The sequence below is a fragment of the Euprymna scolopes genome, chromosome 41 (assembly GCF_053919585.1).
Source record: "Euprymna scolopes isolate OS-2025 chromosome 41, ASM5391958v1, whole genome shotgun sequence".
NCBI classification, from domain to species: Eukaryota; Metazoa; Mollusca; class Cephalopoda; order Sepiida; family Sepiolidae; genus Euprymna; species Euprymna scolopes.
In genome coordinates this window covers 70,038,038-70,055,177 of record NC_136522.1, presented here as the reverse complement: position 1 = coordinate 70,055,177, position 17,140 = coordinate 70,038,038, and the positions used below count along the sequence as shown (strand labels likewise).

The 17,140-nt window shown below is 35.6% G+C and overlaps 1 protein-coding gene across 3 annotated transcripts in view; it reads left to right on the top strand.

The window, feature by feature from the left end:
• Positions 1–17,140, top strand: part of LOC145266607 (DNA-dependent protein kinase catalytic subunit-like) — a 396,502-nt gene that overhangs the window by 96,213 nt on the left and 283,149 nt on the right. For all 3 annotated transcript variants that reach the window (XM_080122502.1, XM_080122501.1, XM_080122503.1), the window contains 3 exons: positions 3,226–3,328; positions 6,830–6,954; positions 10,321–10,390. In XM_080122502.1, the coding sequence (XP_079978628.1) occupies positions 3,226–3,328; positions 6,830–6,954; positions 10,321–10,390 (298 nt within the window). The remainder of the gene's footprint in view (positions 1–3,225; positions 3,329–6,829; positions 6,955–10,320; positions 10,391–17,140) is intronic.

Here is a 17,140-nt window from a genome sequence, read left to right as displayed (position 1 = left end):
TAACATTAACGGAGAAGTCAACCAAATAACCCCCCCCCCTCCTTTTTTTTAAAGCACCAGTAGGGTAGCCAGCCAGAAATAGGCAGACAGGCATTTGCATTGTCATAAATAATTTGCTTGCTGGTGGGGAAATTATTGCTTGCGAATCGATTTTGCCTGCCATTTCACAATAATGCCTCAAAGTTTACCTACCTATAAGGGAATTTTGAACGGTTGGATTCGTTTCGGTCCAAATATTTATTAATCTATTTTCATTTTTTTTTTTTTTTTATACAAAAACCCAAAACAAAATTTTTCATGTTTCATTTAGTTCATATTTTGTTTTGCTTCATACATCTCTAAGTATTTAATTACAACCAGAATGTAGCAAAAAGTGCCAAATGTTACAAGAACAAGTCCCCTTTTCTTGTAAGTAAGTAAAAAATGGGATAGGATAGACCGAGAATTCGAACCTGGAAAGCTAGGTTTGGAATTAAGATTCAGAAAGGAATTCCCATTGTTAGTTTTAATATGAAATAGCAGATATGTTTGTTTGAAAAGGAATTCTATTGTTTAGAAATGTTATTGTGAAAAGGAATTTGATGATTCAATTCTGTTTATGAAAATTGAATCGAAACAAGGTCAGTTAGAAAAACGAACAATAGCAAATTTAAACATAGGTTAGTCGAAAAATAGGTTAGAAGAATTCGGGTTGCAGATATGTGTGAACAGTGCGCGTGAGTTCAGGACTGCGTGAACCGAGCACATTCTCGAACATGAGGGAATGAGACAAGTGAAGCATCTTCAGGCCATGGAAACGATCAAGCATGGCTGAGAGATGAGTTCTCAATATAGTTGCTAGTTTGAGATAGAAATAAGAGAAGAGAACGGGAAGAGAGTTGGACAGACAGAGCTGACATTGGTCAGAAGGAATCCTCCTTTGGAAGCGAAGGGTTAGAAGGTGAAATCATGTAGTGACTTTGAATTTCTGGATGTCTTAATTGACCGGTCGAAGAAATAAAGGAGCATCATCATTTTGTAACCGCATCTTGTGTCATTATCAACAAACAAATGTGTTGTGAATCATTTATATGAACTTTGTTCCACTCATTTCTGATAATGAACGTTGTATAAACTCCATCATCTTAAGAAATGTGTCTCCCTCTCTATCAAGAAATAATGACTGTCCCCCTCCTGTGATAAAAGAACTAATAACTGATCCTTCTCCTAATATATGTTATGAGAACCACAGACTGTAAACTGTATAAATATCTCTCTTCTATATCCCCCTCTCATCGTGTATTACATGTCCTCCTCTCTCTTCTATCCCCCTCTCATCGTGTATTACATGTCCTCCTCTCTCTTCTATCCCCCTCTCATTGTGTATTACATGTCCTCTTCCCTCTTCTATCCCCCTCTCATTGTGTATTACATGTCCTCCTCCCTCTTCTATCCCCCTCTCATTGTGTATTACATGTCCCGTCTCTCTTTAAATGTGATCGATATATGTCACTCTCTCTCCAATATGGATACTCAACTATCTTCTTCTATCTATCTATCTTCTTCTATCTATCTATCTATTCTATATAAATAAAATAAACTCATTTTTTCCCCTCCGAGTTTGACCTTAATAGAATTTAAAGTCTAAAGATTCTATGCAGATGTACTATGCACAAACTGCATCACGATATCTGAGGTGTGTTATAGGCATATTACCTATCCACTACCTCGCTGATCGGTGCTTCCTATATTTTATCTGGTGAGAGTTCACTGCCAAAATCAGTTACGATCAATGGAAGTAGTAAACTCTACTCTCTCTAATAAATTCATCCTTCCACCGCCACCCATTTAGACCGTCCTTGGCCATTCACAGGAGACAATTACGAAAGAACACCGGGTTAGGTTTTTATAAAAACTGGATTAAAATTTAGGTGGAACGCACACGCTTACTTTTACATTTGTTAAAAAAAAAACAAAAAAAAAAAAAACACTTTACATTTTCTTTCATTAAACTAAAAAATATAAAAACTACAATTCCGTTATATTTTGCGTTGTTTGCTATCTTCTCTGTTTCCGTTTTCCCAATCTTTCCATTTTTTTTTTATTTACCATTCCGTTTATTTGCTCTTCGTTCAATGTCTTTCCATTTTCTTTTTCTTATTATTTTTACCACATATCATAAATCATTTCCGTTATATTTTGCTTTGTTCGATGCCTTTCTCTCTATTCTCATCATTTCTTTTTTCTTTTTTTTTTTTTTTTTTTTTAGTATTTTCCTTAAAGGTGGAACTAAAAACCCATTTTTTCCCATTCTTTTGTTTATTTCTTTTTTTTTTTGGTTGGAAACGTCCGTCTCACGTTCGTATATAACAAAATATTTTTGGGGTAGATTTCGGGCTGCTAAAACCGGGGTGATGGGGATTCTTTCATTACACCAAATCAAGCCACAGCAACGCATGCCAGGGTACAGCTAGTAATATAATATTCGTCATCTAAATATGACCTCTACATAACACAAAGGTTTAACAAAAAAAACTATGAAACCTGAAAAGTCATTTATTGATTAGGTTGAGTAATTTGACAAAAATAATCTAATATATAAACAGCTATATATCTGTCTGTCCCCATATTATCAAACTCTATCTCCTCCGAAACTAAAAGTTGCAGAGCAGCGCTAGGGGCCTCAAATAATTGGATTTTTTACGGGCCATTGTTTTATGGGTCTTTAGCCAGGTAAAATTGATTTTTAGGGGTCAAAAATGGGTAAAAATTTAAAAAATCATTAAACATTTTGTACATTCATCTTAGTTTATTTTTAATTCTTAATCAATTCATATGCAGGTCATGTTGATACAGTGGTAACGTCACCAGCTTTGAATGTTACAGTTTCGGTTTCGATTCTAGCTGATGGCACCTAAATACATTTTTCTTTTACTTCTTAAATCACAACTCTATAATAATAATAATCTATACAAAATCTGGACGAATTAAAATATCATATTTAAGCATATTTTTACGCATGGGCAAAGCTGGTTGTATAAAAATATAAAAGTTATATAAAAAATTTCATAAATCAATCAAAATATTTAAATTTCATATTTTAAGAATATTCAATGCAATTTTTAGATTACTCTAATTATAATAAAAAAAAAAAACAAACAAAACATTTTGTAAAATTTAAAAGTCTCTTTGATTCTCAGTGTCATTAATCTTTCAGCTACGCTACTATTATTTTTCTCTCCGCAGGTGTTCACATCCAATATACGAAAGCGTTGGACCATTTAGAGAGAATAATTTCAAAGAAGGCGGATCTTTTGAAGAAGACAAGCAATCAAAGAACAGAACCTCAGTAAACCCACTTTTTTTTCTTTCTCCTTTTTAGTTCGGTCATCGGCAAACTGCATTCTCATAGAAAAAGAGGAACTTTTATATTATAACTATTGGGGTTTCCCGGCGTTGCCCGGGTGTTTGTAGATATGTGTTGAGCAAAAAGAAAAAAAAAGTTGAAGTAGGCAGGCAGGCTCGAACCCCGACGCAAAGACGGAAAAGAAAGTGAAAGAAAATTTGATGTCTTACCTCTACTCCATGACACGATTGGAAGTATGAAGCGGTCAAAAGGTATATAAAATTTTAAAATGTGGTAGTAGGCAGGCGGGCTTGAACTTGCTACATGAAGGTGGCAGAGAAAGTGAAAGAAAGCCAGACGTCTTACCGCTACGCCACGACTGGAAATATAAAGATGACTTGCAGAAATGGCGTTGCTTTTAAACCTCCCATGAAGGTCGTTTTTAATATGGGGGAAAACCAGCTCCCCAAAAAAGGGGGCACTCTGGCAGTATCCAAATAAAAAGTAATTGTCTCAGTATGAAGGGTTTCCCCTACGTTGGCCAAGGTCCAATTATAGAACAGATACTACCTGGGCGAAGGCCCGGAGTTGGTGCCAGCGTTTGATTAGTTTCACTTTATTTATACGAAAAAGACAAACAAATAGCCGACATGACAGGACGGTGGGAATTTTTTTAAACTCAATCAAAAAAAGATAGAGACAACGTCCGTCTGCAAATCTGAGATATTACGATCTAGAAAGTATAAGAAAACTTCTCCCGGAATCTAACTGACATTTGAATCTCGACGCAAAAAGACAGTTTTTCCTAGTAGCGTATGTGCCTGGGTGTTTGTTGGTGTGTGTAGGGAATAAAAAGTTTGGTAGACAGGTCGGCTCAAACCCAAAGCCTTGAAGCAAAAGGTGCAAATTAAAGAGTGACATCTTACAAGAGAGCAGAGTTGTGAGAATGGCTGAAATTAAAAAACGTCTGCTTTTCTAGGTCAAACATTACGGCATAGAGAAATGAAATCACTCAGAGCTTAAAGCTTTCTGCATATTTGTTTGTTTCCCCAAGATGTTGGGGAAAACCAGCTCCTCATAAAAAGGGGAGTGCCCAAATGAATAGCAATTGTTTAATATGACGGGTTTTCTCCCCGCATTGATCAAAGCTCATTGCTTCTGGACGTGCCGGCACGAAAGCCGGGAACACAGTTCACTTTCGATTTTTAGTTTCACTTTTATACTGAAAAGCCAAACAAAGATGCGGAGAGTAAAAAATAGCGCGAAAATAGCGTGTAAAAGCCACTCAAATAAAAGATAGACACGACCTCCTTTCGTAAACCATAATCTATTGAGTGTATAAAAAGTTGTAAGAATTAGTTCCCCCCCCCCCTCCAAGCGGCCCCAGAAAAAAGCCTTGCGGATCATACAAAAAAAACACACACACAAACATTTTCGCTTTTATATAATAGATGTAGCAAAATAAAATTTTGAATTTCAATTGAAACAAATGGTACCTACGTAATTCTAATATCATAGGAGACCTGACAGTTACGTAGATACCATTTGTTTCACTGGAAATTCAAGATTTTTTTCGTTTGTATAATATAGAAGCACTTTTTTTTTTTTTAAACTACTTTGTTTGCTACACAGATTAATAAGGATTAGTATTTAGTACAAAAATAAGCAAAAACTTAACCATGTTCAAGCATAAACTCCCTGAAAGTACTTCTCTCAAACCTCTTGGCTTAACGTTCATAGGGAACATGATCTAGAACAATTACATTGAGAGCATTGCCAAGGCCGCTGCAAAGAAGGTAGGCTTCTCTCTACCGTGCTAGAAAGCTATTTAAAACTGAAAGTATCCTGTACCTCTACAAAGCCACCATTCGCCCATGTATGGAATATTGTTGTCACATTTGGGCTGGTGCATCTGCTGCTTGCCTCTCACTCCTGGACAGGGTTCAAAAGAGAGTCACCAACCTGATAGGTCCTAAACTATCATCTAAGCTTCAACCTCTGTCCCATCAATGAAATGTTGCATCCCTCTGCTTGTTCTACAAGTTTTTTGATGGTGAATTCTCTGGTGAACTACAAACTCTTGTACCCACCTCAACATAAATACCCTCAACAAACCAGACAAGCAGCAAAATCCCACCCCTACACAGTAGGGATCCTTAGATATAAGAAGGCCTTCTACTCCAATAGTTTTTTCCCCAGAACTGCTAAACTTTGAAACTTCCTTCCGGGTTCCTGCTTTTCCAACTGTACTGATAAGTATAATGTGAACGGACATCTTGCTGCTCAACTCCCTACATAGTATCCCCGGAACTTATGTCCCTGATAGTAGCCCCCTACATCAAAGTGATACCGAACCTTGTTTGGGGTGAAAATTGAATAAAAAAAACTTGACATAAAGCACTCCAAGTCAGCAGACTATAACTTTTTACTGAATTTAACGTTTACTTGCAGCACAGCTACGGATTAATAAGGATTAGTATTTAGTACAAAAAATGTAACCATATTTAAGTCAACAATTTTTTCTTGTTTTTGACTGGTTAAAAGGTTTAATTCAATAATTCTTTTTATTTCTAAAAGTTGATGTCCGTATTTTCTTTTGGTTATCATAGATTGCTTGTTTTTTTCCATTACTAACCATTATCAACAAAAGAAAGAAAAACATTCGAAAAACGTTTAACAAAGAAAGAAAAAAAAACTTCAAAACAAATTTTAATAAAAAGCATAAATATATAGATCCACTCTTCTGTCAACTCCATAATCGCCTTTGGTCGTGAAAAAAAAAAAATCAAGCTAACGACCAAATGCTGCATTCACCAGGCCCTTGTTCATATGACTCTTCTCTATGGACACGAATTCTGGCCCCTGTGAGTGGCTGATATTCAAAAATTGAAAGTCTTCGATTAGTGGTGTCTTCAGCTCATTCTCAGGATTTGTCCAAAATGCCACAATCCACATTTCTGGTAAGAATGACAGAAATTATTTTATTTTTTTAAAATGTTTACTAATATTCATATTATTAGCATTTTTCAAACTACTGAGTTATTTTCACGTTTTTGTTGATGTAACTTCCGACCTTCTTTAGGTGTATTTTTGGCAAACTGTGTTGTGTGAGTTTGTTAGATTTGAGGAAGTACTTATCAAGAGGCCCCAATGGTTTGGATACGCTCTTAATCGTCTACTAACTGATCTTATTAATAAGAGAATAGTATCAACACTGCTACCAGAAGATGTGGTGGTCAACTGAAGATGTGGCTCACAATGGGCAAAGCTGACTTAGAAGCTCTGACTGGCCGTCACATTTTCGTTTATGACAATGGAAACGTGAATGCTTCAGTATGCTGACAGCGGACAGACTTAGATGGACTGGCTTGACTCATGATGTTCTGAATGCTCTTGTAGCTAGCCCAACCCACCTGTCACGAGTGCAAGTAAGTACAAGAGTTTCAGCATTTTCCAAACTAACATTGTATGTTTAATAATTTGGTATATTTTATTATGCTTCAGTTTTTGGACTCAGATAACTTTGGACTATGCTGTGCGATGGTTAACTCGGCAATGTGGCAATTCACAAACTGAATGTCGTCATTCGTGTATGAAATTGGTATACAGTCTTGCCCCTCAAATTTCTGGTAAGAATGACAGAAATTATTTTATTTTTTTAAAATGTTTACTAATATTCATATTATTAGCATTTTTCAAACTACTGAGTTATTTTCACGGTTTTTGTTGATGTAACTTCCGACCTTCTTTAGGTGTATTTTTGGCAAACTGTGTTGTGGTGGTTGTTTTGTTTTACGGCATATCAACCCTTTTCAGGTTATTTAATACCGAATCTGATGATTTTGAAGAAAATTTTTTAATCGAATATATTTCTTTTTTTTTTTTTTTCAAATCAGTTTCTATTTAACCCATAGTTAGGACCCTAACAGGTACTACCATTCTGGGTCAGAGTGGACCTGGGAGCAATGGCAATTAAAGGGTGGCTCCACACTCCCCAAAGCCCAGAAGCTGGGGCCTCACCATCGGATATAGTTAAAGGTCATATCCAGGACCTGTGTTGTGTGTCGGGAGGTCTATCAATATGACCGAGTATATATGTACCAAATTAACATATGTCTTTGTGATGAGTATATATGTACCAAATTAACATATGTCTTTGTGATGTATTTTCCATTGTGCAAAGTTTCTTTTTGCCTTCTTGATTTGAAGTTAATTTTTTAAATTGACGTGAACACTAGGACACTTCGATTACAAATCAAATATTTACAGGTAAAATTATGGAGGAATAAAAGGCAAATCAAATGAGGTATAAGTTATTTAAACAGTTACATTCAATTTAGCTTAAATTTGTATTTTTTTTTTTTTTTAAATGACAAGTGCATAAATAAAATTACCACAAGTCACATTATTGGTAATTTTGTTTATCTAAATTCAATAAAATAATATCCTTCCCTTTCCATTAAACATTATCAAAAAAACTTAAGTTAACAAATTTACCGAACTTCCATTACTATCGATTACTATATTGTCCTTTTGACTACTCTACACTCTTTAACCCTTATCCTTGAGTGGCCTATCGGCCTTGATAAGTGGTGACGCCTATGTAAAAAAAGAAAAAAACCTCGTTGAAATTCAATAATTTTTACTTTTGGATAGTTTTAAGCTGGAATATACATACATATATATATATATATATATATATATATATATATATATATTTTCAGAATGTGAGAGATTATATATAATAAATTCCACAGCCAAACAACGTCGCAGCCCACAAGAGCCATGACAGTCAACAAACTGGAAGTCCAGGACTCAAGTTTCGCCCTCATTTGGGCTCAGCAGTTAGACATATCCAAACTCAGGATTCAAAACCTGAGCCTTTTGCATTCGAGGAAACGCTCTGCCAACTGAGCAAACGTCCCACACAAGAAATTCTATTAATTAACACAGTTGGCCCAGTGCTTGATTCGGGTTTTGAATCCCGAGTTTGGATTTGTCTAACTGATGAGGGCGAAACTTGAGTCTTGGACTTCCGGTTCGTTGACTGTCATGGCTCTCGTGGGCTGCGACGTTGATTGGCTGTGGAATTTATTATATATATATATATATATATATATATATATATATATATACAAAAGTGATAACTAATGAATTTAACAAGGTTATTAAGAGTGCTCAATAAAAGAAGAAGAAGATATATTTTTATTAATATAAACGATACTGGACATGCTAATGTTTCAAACAAATGGTCAGTTAAAACCAGAAGTGCTTGGCAGGCGACCTTAAATGGTTACTTTCCACAGAATAAACCAGTCCTCAAACTCTAATATATATATATATATTATTATTATTTTTTTTTTTTGAGAGTAAACAGTTACATATGGTCGCTACAAACAACCATCTGTTTCAGTTGATGAGATTTCGTCAGGCAACCCTGAACCATTCGACGCGATAGAAAAAAAGCGTTTTTCTATTTACAATAATAAAAATGTATATTTTGCGTTTGTTTTTTTTGTTTGTTTTTTTTGGATAATGCTTTTTTTAGACACTTGTCCAGAATTCTCCCATATAAAAAGATAAAGAAAAAATCTGTATATATATATATATATATATACCCATGACAGAAAGAACAGATTGTACACCAAACATCACATAAATAGTTTTATTTTTATCTAGAAAATCATTTTAAGTGAATTTGACTTTTTCCAATTCCCAATAGCATCATAATAAATCAATATTTAATTCTAACTAGCCAAATTTTCTTTTTTTTTTTTTTTTTTTTTTTTTTTTTTCATAAAAATAGATATTTTGCTTTAGTTGCAAATAAATACTTATTTTAGGTGCTAAGATATGTAATGAAAAAATTACTTGATCAGTTCATGTGATTTTTGATGTATAATATTTTCTTTCCATCACAAGTAAGTACATCATACAGATTTTTCTTTACTTTTTCATGTGGGAGAATTATGGAGAAGCACCATCAAGTGTTAGCCTCAGGAAGTGAGGAGCCTTGAGTTCTGAGAACTTTGACTGAAGTAAAATGAAACCAGAGAGTATCGCCTGCAATGAGGACTAAACCATCAACCGATTTTAACAAGTACTTTATCCATTGCACCACGGTTCCTTGCAGACAATTGTAGTATTAAACCTATTTTATATATATATATATATATATATATATATATATATATATATATATATATATATATAATATTTAGTAATGTGATTGATAATTTAAAAATCAAATTATAATTAAATTAAAAATCCGTTTCAGAAGAAGGAACAACAACAAAATCAATTATTTGTACGATCGTTTCGGAAAACAGTGTTTTTATTGTGGTAGACATCAAGTTACGGACAATAATCATAATAATTATGAAATAAGCTAAAAAGCTATAGCAAGCATCTATATGAGTACTTTAACCATAGTTCCTGATTTCAAAAGGCGAAAAATTAAAAGATACATCTGCCTTACTTTTAATGCTAGGTTTATTTATGGTGTCTTTTAAATTTAATAAAAACCCTTCACAAGATTTGCTGATGAGGAAACATTGTTTGTTAAAAAACTATATGTAATAATTATTGTCCGTAACTTGATGTCTACCACAATAAAAACACTGTTTTCCGAAACGATCGTACAAATAATTGATTTTGTTGTTGTTCCTTCTTATGAAACGGATTTTTAATTTAATTATAATTTGATTTTTAAATTATCAATCACATTACTAAATATTAAATTAGCTCTAGGATATTTACCTATCGAGCTTATTATATATCTAAATTGCAACGAGCACTTTTTCTTTCCTGTATTTTAATTAAACTAGTAATTTCACTGTTACATTGAAATACACTCTGCTCTTTAGACTATTATTCTGATCTCCTTTAAATATATATATATATATATATATATATATATATATATATATTCTATAGTAATAGTAAAATTGTGCAATTTACAAAAAAGGAAATCTATTTATTTTAATATTTTTCAGGAATCAAAATGCCGAAGGATTATTTTGATATTTTCCTAAAACGAGAGGGGCCTGTATATTTTCTTAACAGGTACGTGTCTACTCATTCACCTTAAATTTACTGGTTTAACAGTCCCGGTTGGTTTTCCTATGCAATAGTTTTTGATTCCAAGCTGCTAACTATCCTTGATTGAGTCCAACTCACAACTGTCGTCAACCATTGCAAACAGCCCTCAACAGTCGTAAAACTCAGCCACTCTTAAAACTAAATCTAAAGATATTTATATTCATTGTTCGGTGTTTTTGTTTTTGTCATTGAAGTAATTGTCTTCCATTCCCCACGGCAATCAAAAGCTATTGCACAGGAAAACCAATCATTTGATTTCTTGCAAGACCAAATGTGATTTTGTTAAGCGCCAGAGTTTTGTTCTATTTATCTATTTACTAGCCTAGGTGCCTGGTGTTGAGCAAAAAAAAAAAAGTGGTAGTAGGCAGTCAGGCTCGAACACGTACCGCGAAAAAGGAAAAGAATGTGATTAAAAAAATGTGACATCTTTGCCGTTTCATCCATCGCAAAACCAGAAGTGGCAAAGGTTTAAATTAAGGTTAGTCAATCAAAAAGAGAAGATGACTTTGGAAAATATTAATGAAAAAGGCAACCCCTCCTTGTAGAAAAGTGCTCAGTTAAGGGTGAAGGAATTAATGTTTTGGGCCAATTTTTCGATATTTGTCGTCCAAAGAGTCAAGCTTAAAAACGATATATATGTCACCTCTGTCAAAAGTTTTAGGCAGACTGAAGTCCTACCTAACTAATATTCCTGGTGAACCAAGTGCAAAAGAGATTCAGACAATTGCACTTAAGGGAACAGCGAGGATACTAAAAAGAGCTCTCAGTTGGTTTCAATAAAAAAAAGCGGGGCAATGTTGGCAGCTGGTTTGGCTGCCCCATACCCGGCATTACAATCTTCAAAGGAAGAAAAATAAAAAATAAAAAAAACATTTAAAAACACAGGTATGATTTATATTAAAGATTTTTTTACTTTCCTCTCGAAGATATTAAAATCTCTCTGGGTAGCAGGCAGGGGGTTGTTAAAATGGACAGTTTCTAAATCTTTTCTGATGCAAGCATGCAGCTTACGTGACAATGTTTAAGAAATAGGATGACACATTTCTTTTTTTTTTTTGAATATTAAAATTTAGAATTTTCTAAATTTTAATATCCGTTTCATAAGGCTATTTCCATTCAACAATTTACATTCTACAGAGTCGCCTAGCCACAGCCAAAGTCACCTTCAAGAGATTGTCATCAATCATGACCAACAGAAACATTGAAATAAACACCAAATTCAGAATACTCTGAACATATGTATTGTTATTTTCATGGCAAGTGCTCATCTGAGCTTCAATCTATGGTTCTCCCTCATCAAACTTTCACGGAAAACACTTGTCTAGCCAAAACCACTATCAATAATTCCCCACACTCTTTATCTGTGCCTAAACCTAAACGTAGATTCCATGAAAAAACCTTCTTTCTTAGAATTGCACACTTGTGGAACTTGTTGAGACACTTGTAGTCTGTCTAAACTGTACGAACGAACTGACTAAATCAAGATGGCCGACTCCTATTTATATCACCACAAGCAAGGGAGGTAACCATGTAACTGAAGCAAGGGAGGTAACCAATGTCTACATTAACATTGCTGCTGTCCTCAAGTGAATAATTTATTTCTGATTTAACAAGTCCCTTAGAAGCTCAGACGAAGCTCCTGCCTTGGTCAAACAATCAGACACCTGATCACAACCCCTGATCCATTCTATCTGTATCTCTCCTCTACTCTTCATTTCCTTCAGCCTTGCTACATCTATTCTCAATCGTCGATCGCTTACCAGATTGTTGGAATTCAATGTCTCCACAAGTGATGCATTATCTGTCTTGCAGAGAACGTCTGGCAATTTAGATAACTGAAATACCTCTTGTATCATAACCGCAGTCAAAACACCAGCATCAGCTCCCTCATTCAGAGCAAGAGTCTCTGAGGCCAATGGGCTTTTTGTCACTCTGTCCAATTTCTTTGACGCCCAACACATGGGGGCCATTTTGTCAGTACTTCCTCCAATAAAGACAACAAAACCACCCTGTGAAGATCCATCTTCCAGACTGGCATAAGAGGCATCAGTATAACACAAAATGTGTAAATCTGAGGGCTTTCCCAATTTTGGAAATGTTATAGAACCCTTCTTGGATTTCAATTTTGATAAGGCTTTATTCGCCTCAAATAAGGCTTTTACTTTGGGATGCTTTCCAGTGTTGCTCATTTTACACACATCAAAAGCTATATCAGGGCGTGTTTGAGTTGAAACCCACATCATCTGACCTGCAAGTCTCTTCAACTCATGCTTTTCTTCTTCATTCAGTTCATCATTTTTCCTCAGTATCCTCCCTTTGCTTATTTCTATTGGAGATATGGAAGATACATATAGATCTTGTTCTACAGTGATCCCATTTTCCTGTTGATTAACATTCAGTCCAACATATTTGAATGTTCCACTTTCATGAGATCCCACCTTAAATTTTTCTTTCAATGTTGCAATCACATCCCTTTCAAACTCTGTGTTTCCACAGAAAACAAAATCATCCACGTGCATAGCAAGAATTCCAGTCAAATTTCCTTTAATATCATGCCACAAAAACAATGCATTATCATAAGCACTTGCTACTCCTTTTAATTCAATCAAAGCCTGAGTAACTCTCTTGTACCATGCCCGTGGAGCATCATTCAATCCATAGATGCATCTTTTTAATTTCCACACTTGAGATTTAGGACAAACATCAGATGGTGGCCTCAGGTACACATCTCTCTCTAAAATACCACCTTGCAAAAAGGCTGAGGTAAAATCTATGGTCTGCAGCATCCAATTCTTTATTGATGCGGTTAGCATGACCATTCGCATAGCTTCACGGCTACATGTTGGGGAGTCCGTTTTCAGATTACTATTTTCTTCATAGCCTCGTGCTACAAGGCGAGCTTTCATTGTTTTCTGATTATCCTTGAATTTTTCAGTAATCACCCATCTTGTGGATATTGTTTTTTGACCTGTGTATGGCACACATTCAAATACTTCATAGGTGTTCATGTTTTTTATTTCTTTATGCTTGGCATCCATTACAGCTTTCGACTGCTCTTGTTCAGCGGTGAGCAGGACTACATTTTCCTGTTCAGTATATTGGGGCACTTCTCTCCAATGATCAATATGATTCCAGTTGATACAAACTTGATCCTCGTTTTCATCCTCAGGTTCTATATTGATCCAATGACTATATTTGCCAGTTGATTTAGGCTGTACTGACATAACCTTTCCTTTCTTCCACTCCCCACTTCCATTTATTTTATAAGTTATGGTCTTATTTCGGCCAGGTTTTTCAGTCTTATCTCTTAAACTGGTAGAACTATCAACAACTTCTTCTCTGTCTATATCTTCACTTTCTACCACTTGATTCTGCAACTCCTCCTCCTCAACTGAAAGGTATTCATTCTTCCCTTCTGTAGTGTTTCCCAGCATTTCAGCTTTTTTTGTTCTTTTTTCGTTGTTTTTATTCACTTTCATCAATTGGCACGGATGCATCCTATAAAATGCTCCGCCATGTCTGATTAAGACAAACTGGCCTTCTCTGCCTAACACTTTTGCTGGACCACGCCATCCTTTAAAACCCTGCCTCCGATAATAGATTTGGTCTCCGGTAGCATAATCTTCATCAGCATAAGTTCTGACATTAGACCTGAGAGCTCTCCTAATTCTCTCACTGGACTCAGCTTCCAAAAAGTTTCTCCTTGCACTATGGAGAGCATTTAAATTTTTTCTCACCATGTCACTTGTAGTAGAGGACTCCATAGCAGGTAACTGGTCAGTCAGAATTGAGGGTGTATTTACATTGAAACCGAATACAAGTTCATTTGGACTGTGTCCAGAGTAATTGAGGAGGGCATTTTTTGCACAAATAGCCCATGCCAAGGCAATTTCAGGTTCACACTTCTCATCGTCAATTGTTTTTTTCATTGCCTCAGCAACTATCAAATTATGACGTTCTACAGTACCGTTGCTGAATGGACTTTCTGCGGCAGTAGTACAGGTCTCTATGTTGAGTTTTTCATTCATCTGTCTATAGTGTTCGTTGTTGAATTCACCCCCATTATCACTCAGAAAACGAACAGGAGATCCGAAATAGGTAATCCACATCATAAAGATGTTTTTGATGATCTCCTCCTTCTTCTTTGTTTTGATCAATGTTGCCGCTGAATACCTGGTAGCGGCATCAATGAGATGTAGTATCCACACCTCATTGTGGATGAACTCTTTCAAATCCATGCAAACTGTGTGATTAAATCTATTGCCAAGAGGTAATCCCACAACCGGTCGCAGTGGAGTTTTTTTAAATCTAAGGCAAATTTGACAGTTTTCACAAACCTCCTCAATCGCCTTTATAAATTCCTTGTCATTGAATTTGCCACTTTTTTTAACCAAGGAAACAAGTTTTTCCTTCGAGGCATGAGCAAACTGTCGATGAAGTTTTTCTGCTTTTTTTTTTTTTTCTGTGAAAGAACACTGACCAAAATTCTGAACGTGTAATACAATGTTCTTAGTACCACTATGATCCAACAACTTATTTCTTAAGGGGAGACAATAGTGCCCTGAAGTTGTGGTCTTTAGTTCAATACATTTATCAAAAATCCAGCACATATCTTTCCGGAAATCTAGCACTATTCCTGCTGTCTTCATTGATTTGTGACTTAATAGAAGAGGCAAGTCGTTTTTCACAATATCTGCTTCGATATAAACTCTTATACCTCCGAGTGTAACCGGAAATTTAGCAACTTTAATTGCTGTGACAGCCACTCCATCACCAAAACAAAAACTCCGGTCTGAGTTCGTATACTTCACTAGTTGCAGGTCACTTTCATTTAAAGTATCTAAATAAACATCAAGCCACACTTCGCCAGCCAGTGTGCGAGTACAAGCAGAATCCAAGACTGCCATTCCAAATGTTTCCTTTACAAGATTTGAGATTTTTTCATTTGTACTGTTCAAATAAATATTTTCTTGAATGAACAACGTAATGTGTATTTGTTCTGTCGCTTCCGTAAACCTGGGCGTATTTCTAGGACACTCTCTAATTAGATGGTTCGGAGACTGACATTTGTAACACAACAACACGTTTCCACTTCGGTCACATGGATTAGATTGTCCTCGACGAAAACGCCTTTTGTTGTTACCCGGTTTAGAATAATTATAGTTGACGATTTCGGGCTCTGATTTCACTGCCGGTACATTTTCATCACGATAAATGTCACCAAATACTTTCTTTATCGATTCCTTCATGTTTTGATACGTCAAAACAGAACACGTTGTCCGCGCTAATTTTTCGTTCTCTTCCGATATGTTAACCGCGTTCAAAACAAGAAAAGCTTGCACTCCTTCCGGTAGAATAATGTAGAATTTTTTTAATCTTTGGTACAAAAACTCATAACGAACAAGAAAGTCATTTATACTGGTACCTGACGATCTTTTATAAGTGTAAAATTCCTTAAAAGTCATGTAAGCGCGCGTGTGTTCATCCTTTAAATATATGTCATCCAGTTTCTTTATTAAGATCTTCAAGCCATCTCGTCCGCCGATGTCACTTGTTGGCAATTCACGGACACATTCCCTAATATTCGGTGGTAGCGTCAAAAACACTGCTGGCCCTTTTTTTTCCTCAGAAAGATCCGTGAACAACGACCACATTTCAACGTCTTGTTTCCAGTTCTCGTAAACATCCTCCCCCTCCAACAATGGAGGTTGTTTGTTCGAAGTTGCCATATCCGATATCCGATCTGTCTAGTGCTACAGACAAGCTGTACAAAAAAAAAAAAATTTTTTTTTTTTTTTTTTTTTTTTTTTTTTTTCGTTTTGTCGCACACAGAGGGATATCTCTGCTACCATTTGTTGAGACACTTGTAGTCTGTCTAAACTGTACGAACGAACTGACTAAATCAAGATGGCCGACTCCTATTTATATCACCACAAGCAAGGGAGGTAACCATGTAACTGAAGCAAGGGAGGTAACCAATGTCTACATTAACAGAACTGTCTTCTGTTTGCCTGCTTTCCATTTGACTACAATTTGATTGTCTTCAAGTCCAACGTAAACAAGTTCTTGAGGAACTGTCCCCCTAAATAATCCAATTTACAAAATTTCCACTACCTATGATTACTACGCTATAATCCCATTGACTAATGTATACCCATTAACCCTTATCCTCGAGTGATCTCCAGGCCTTGATAAGTGGTGACTCCTTTGTAAAGAAAAAAAAAAAAAAAAGATGGTCTGTTCTATTATACGGTTGACAAAAGGCGACAGTTAGAATAGATGGAGGGTACAGTGAGGAAACATTAATAAGAAGAGGAGTCTGCCAAGAGTGTGTTTTGTTACCAGATTTATTCAACCTCTATAGCGAAAACATACTGAGAGAAATTGAGTACACCAAAGGTATACGTTTCGGTGGACACAACATTAACTATCTTAGGTATGCAGATGATACTGTATTAATAGCAGAATCCAAAGAGACCTTCCAACACGTGTTGGATCCTGTGGTGGAAACAAGTGAAAGTAAAAGACTTGCTTTAAATATTTCAAAAACGGTAAGCACGAAAGTCTCCAAAAACACCCAATCTCCAACATGCAAGCTACGATGTCACAATGTACCAGTTAAACAAGTTGATAAAATTCAAATATCTGGGATACTGGATCACATCTGATGGAAGGTGCTCGACTGAAATACAAAGTCGCATAGCTGCAGCCAAA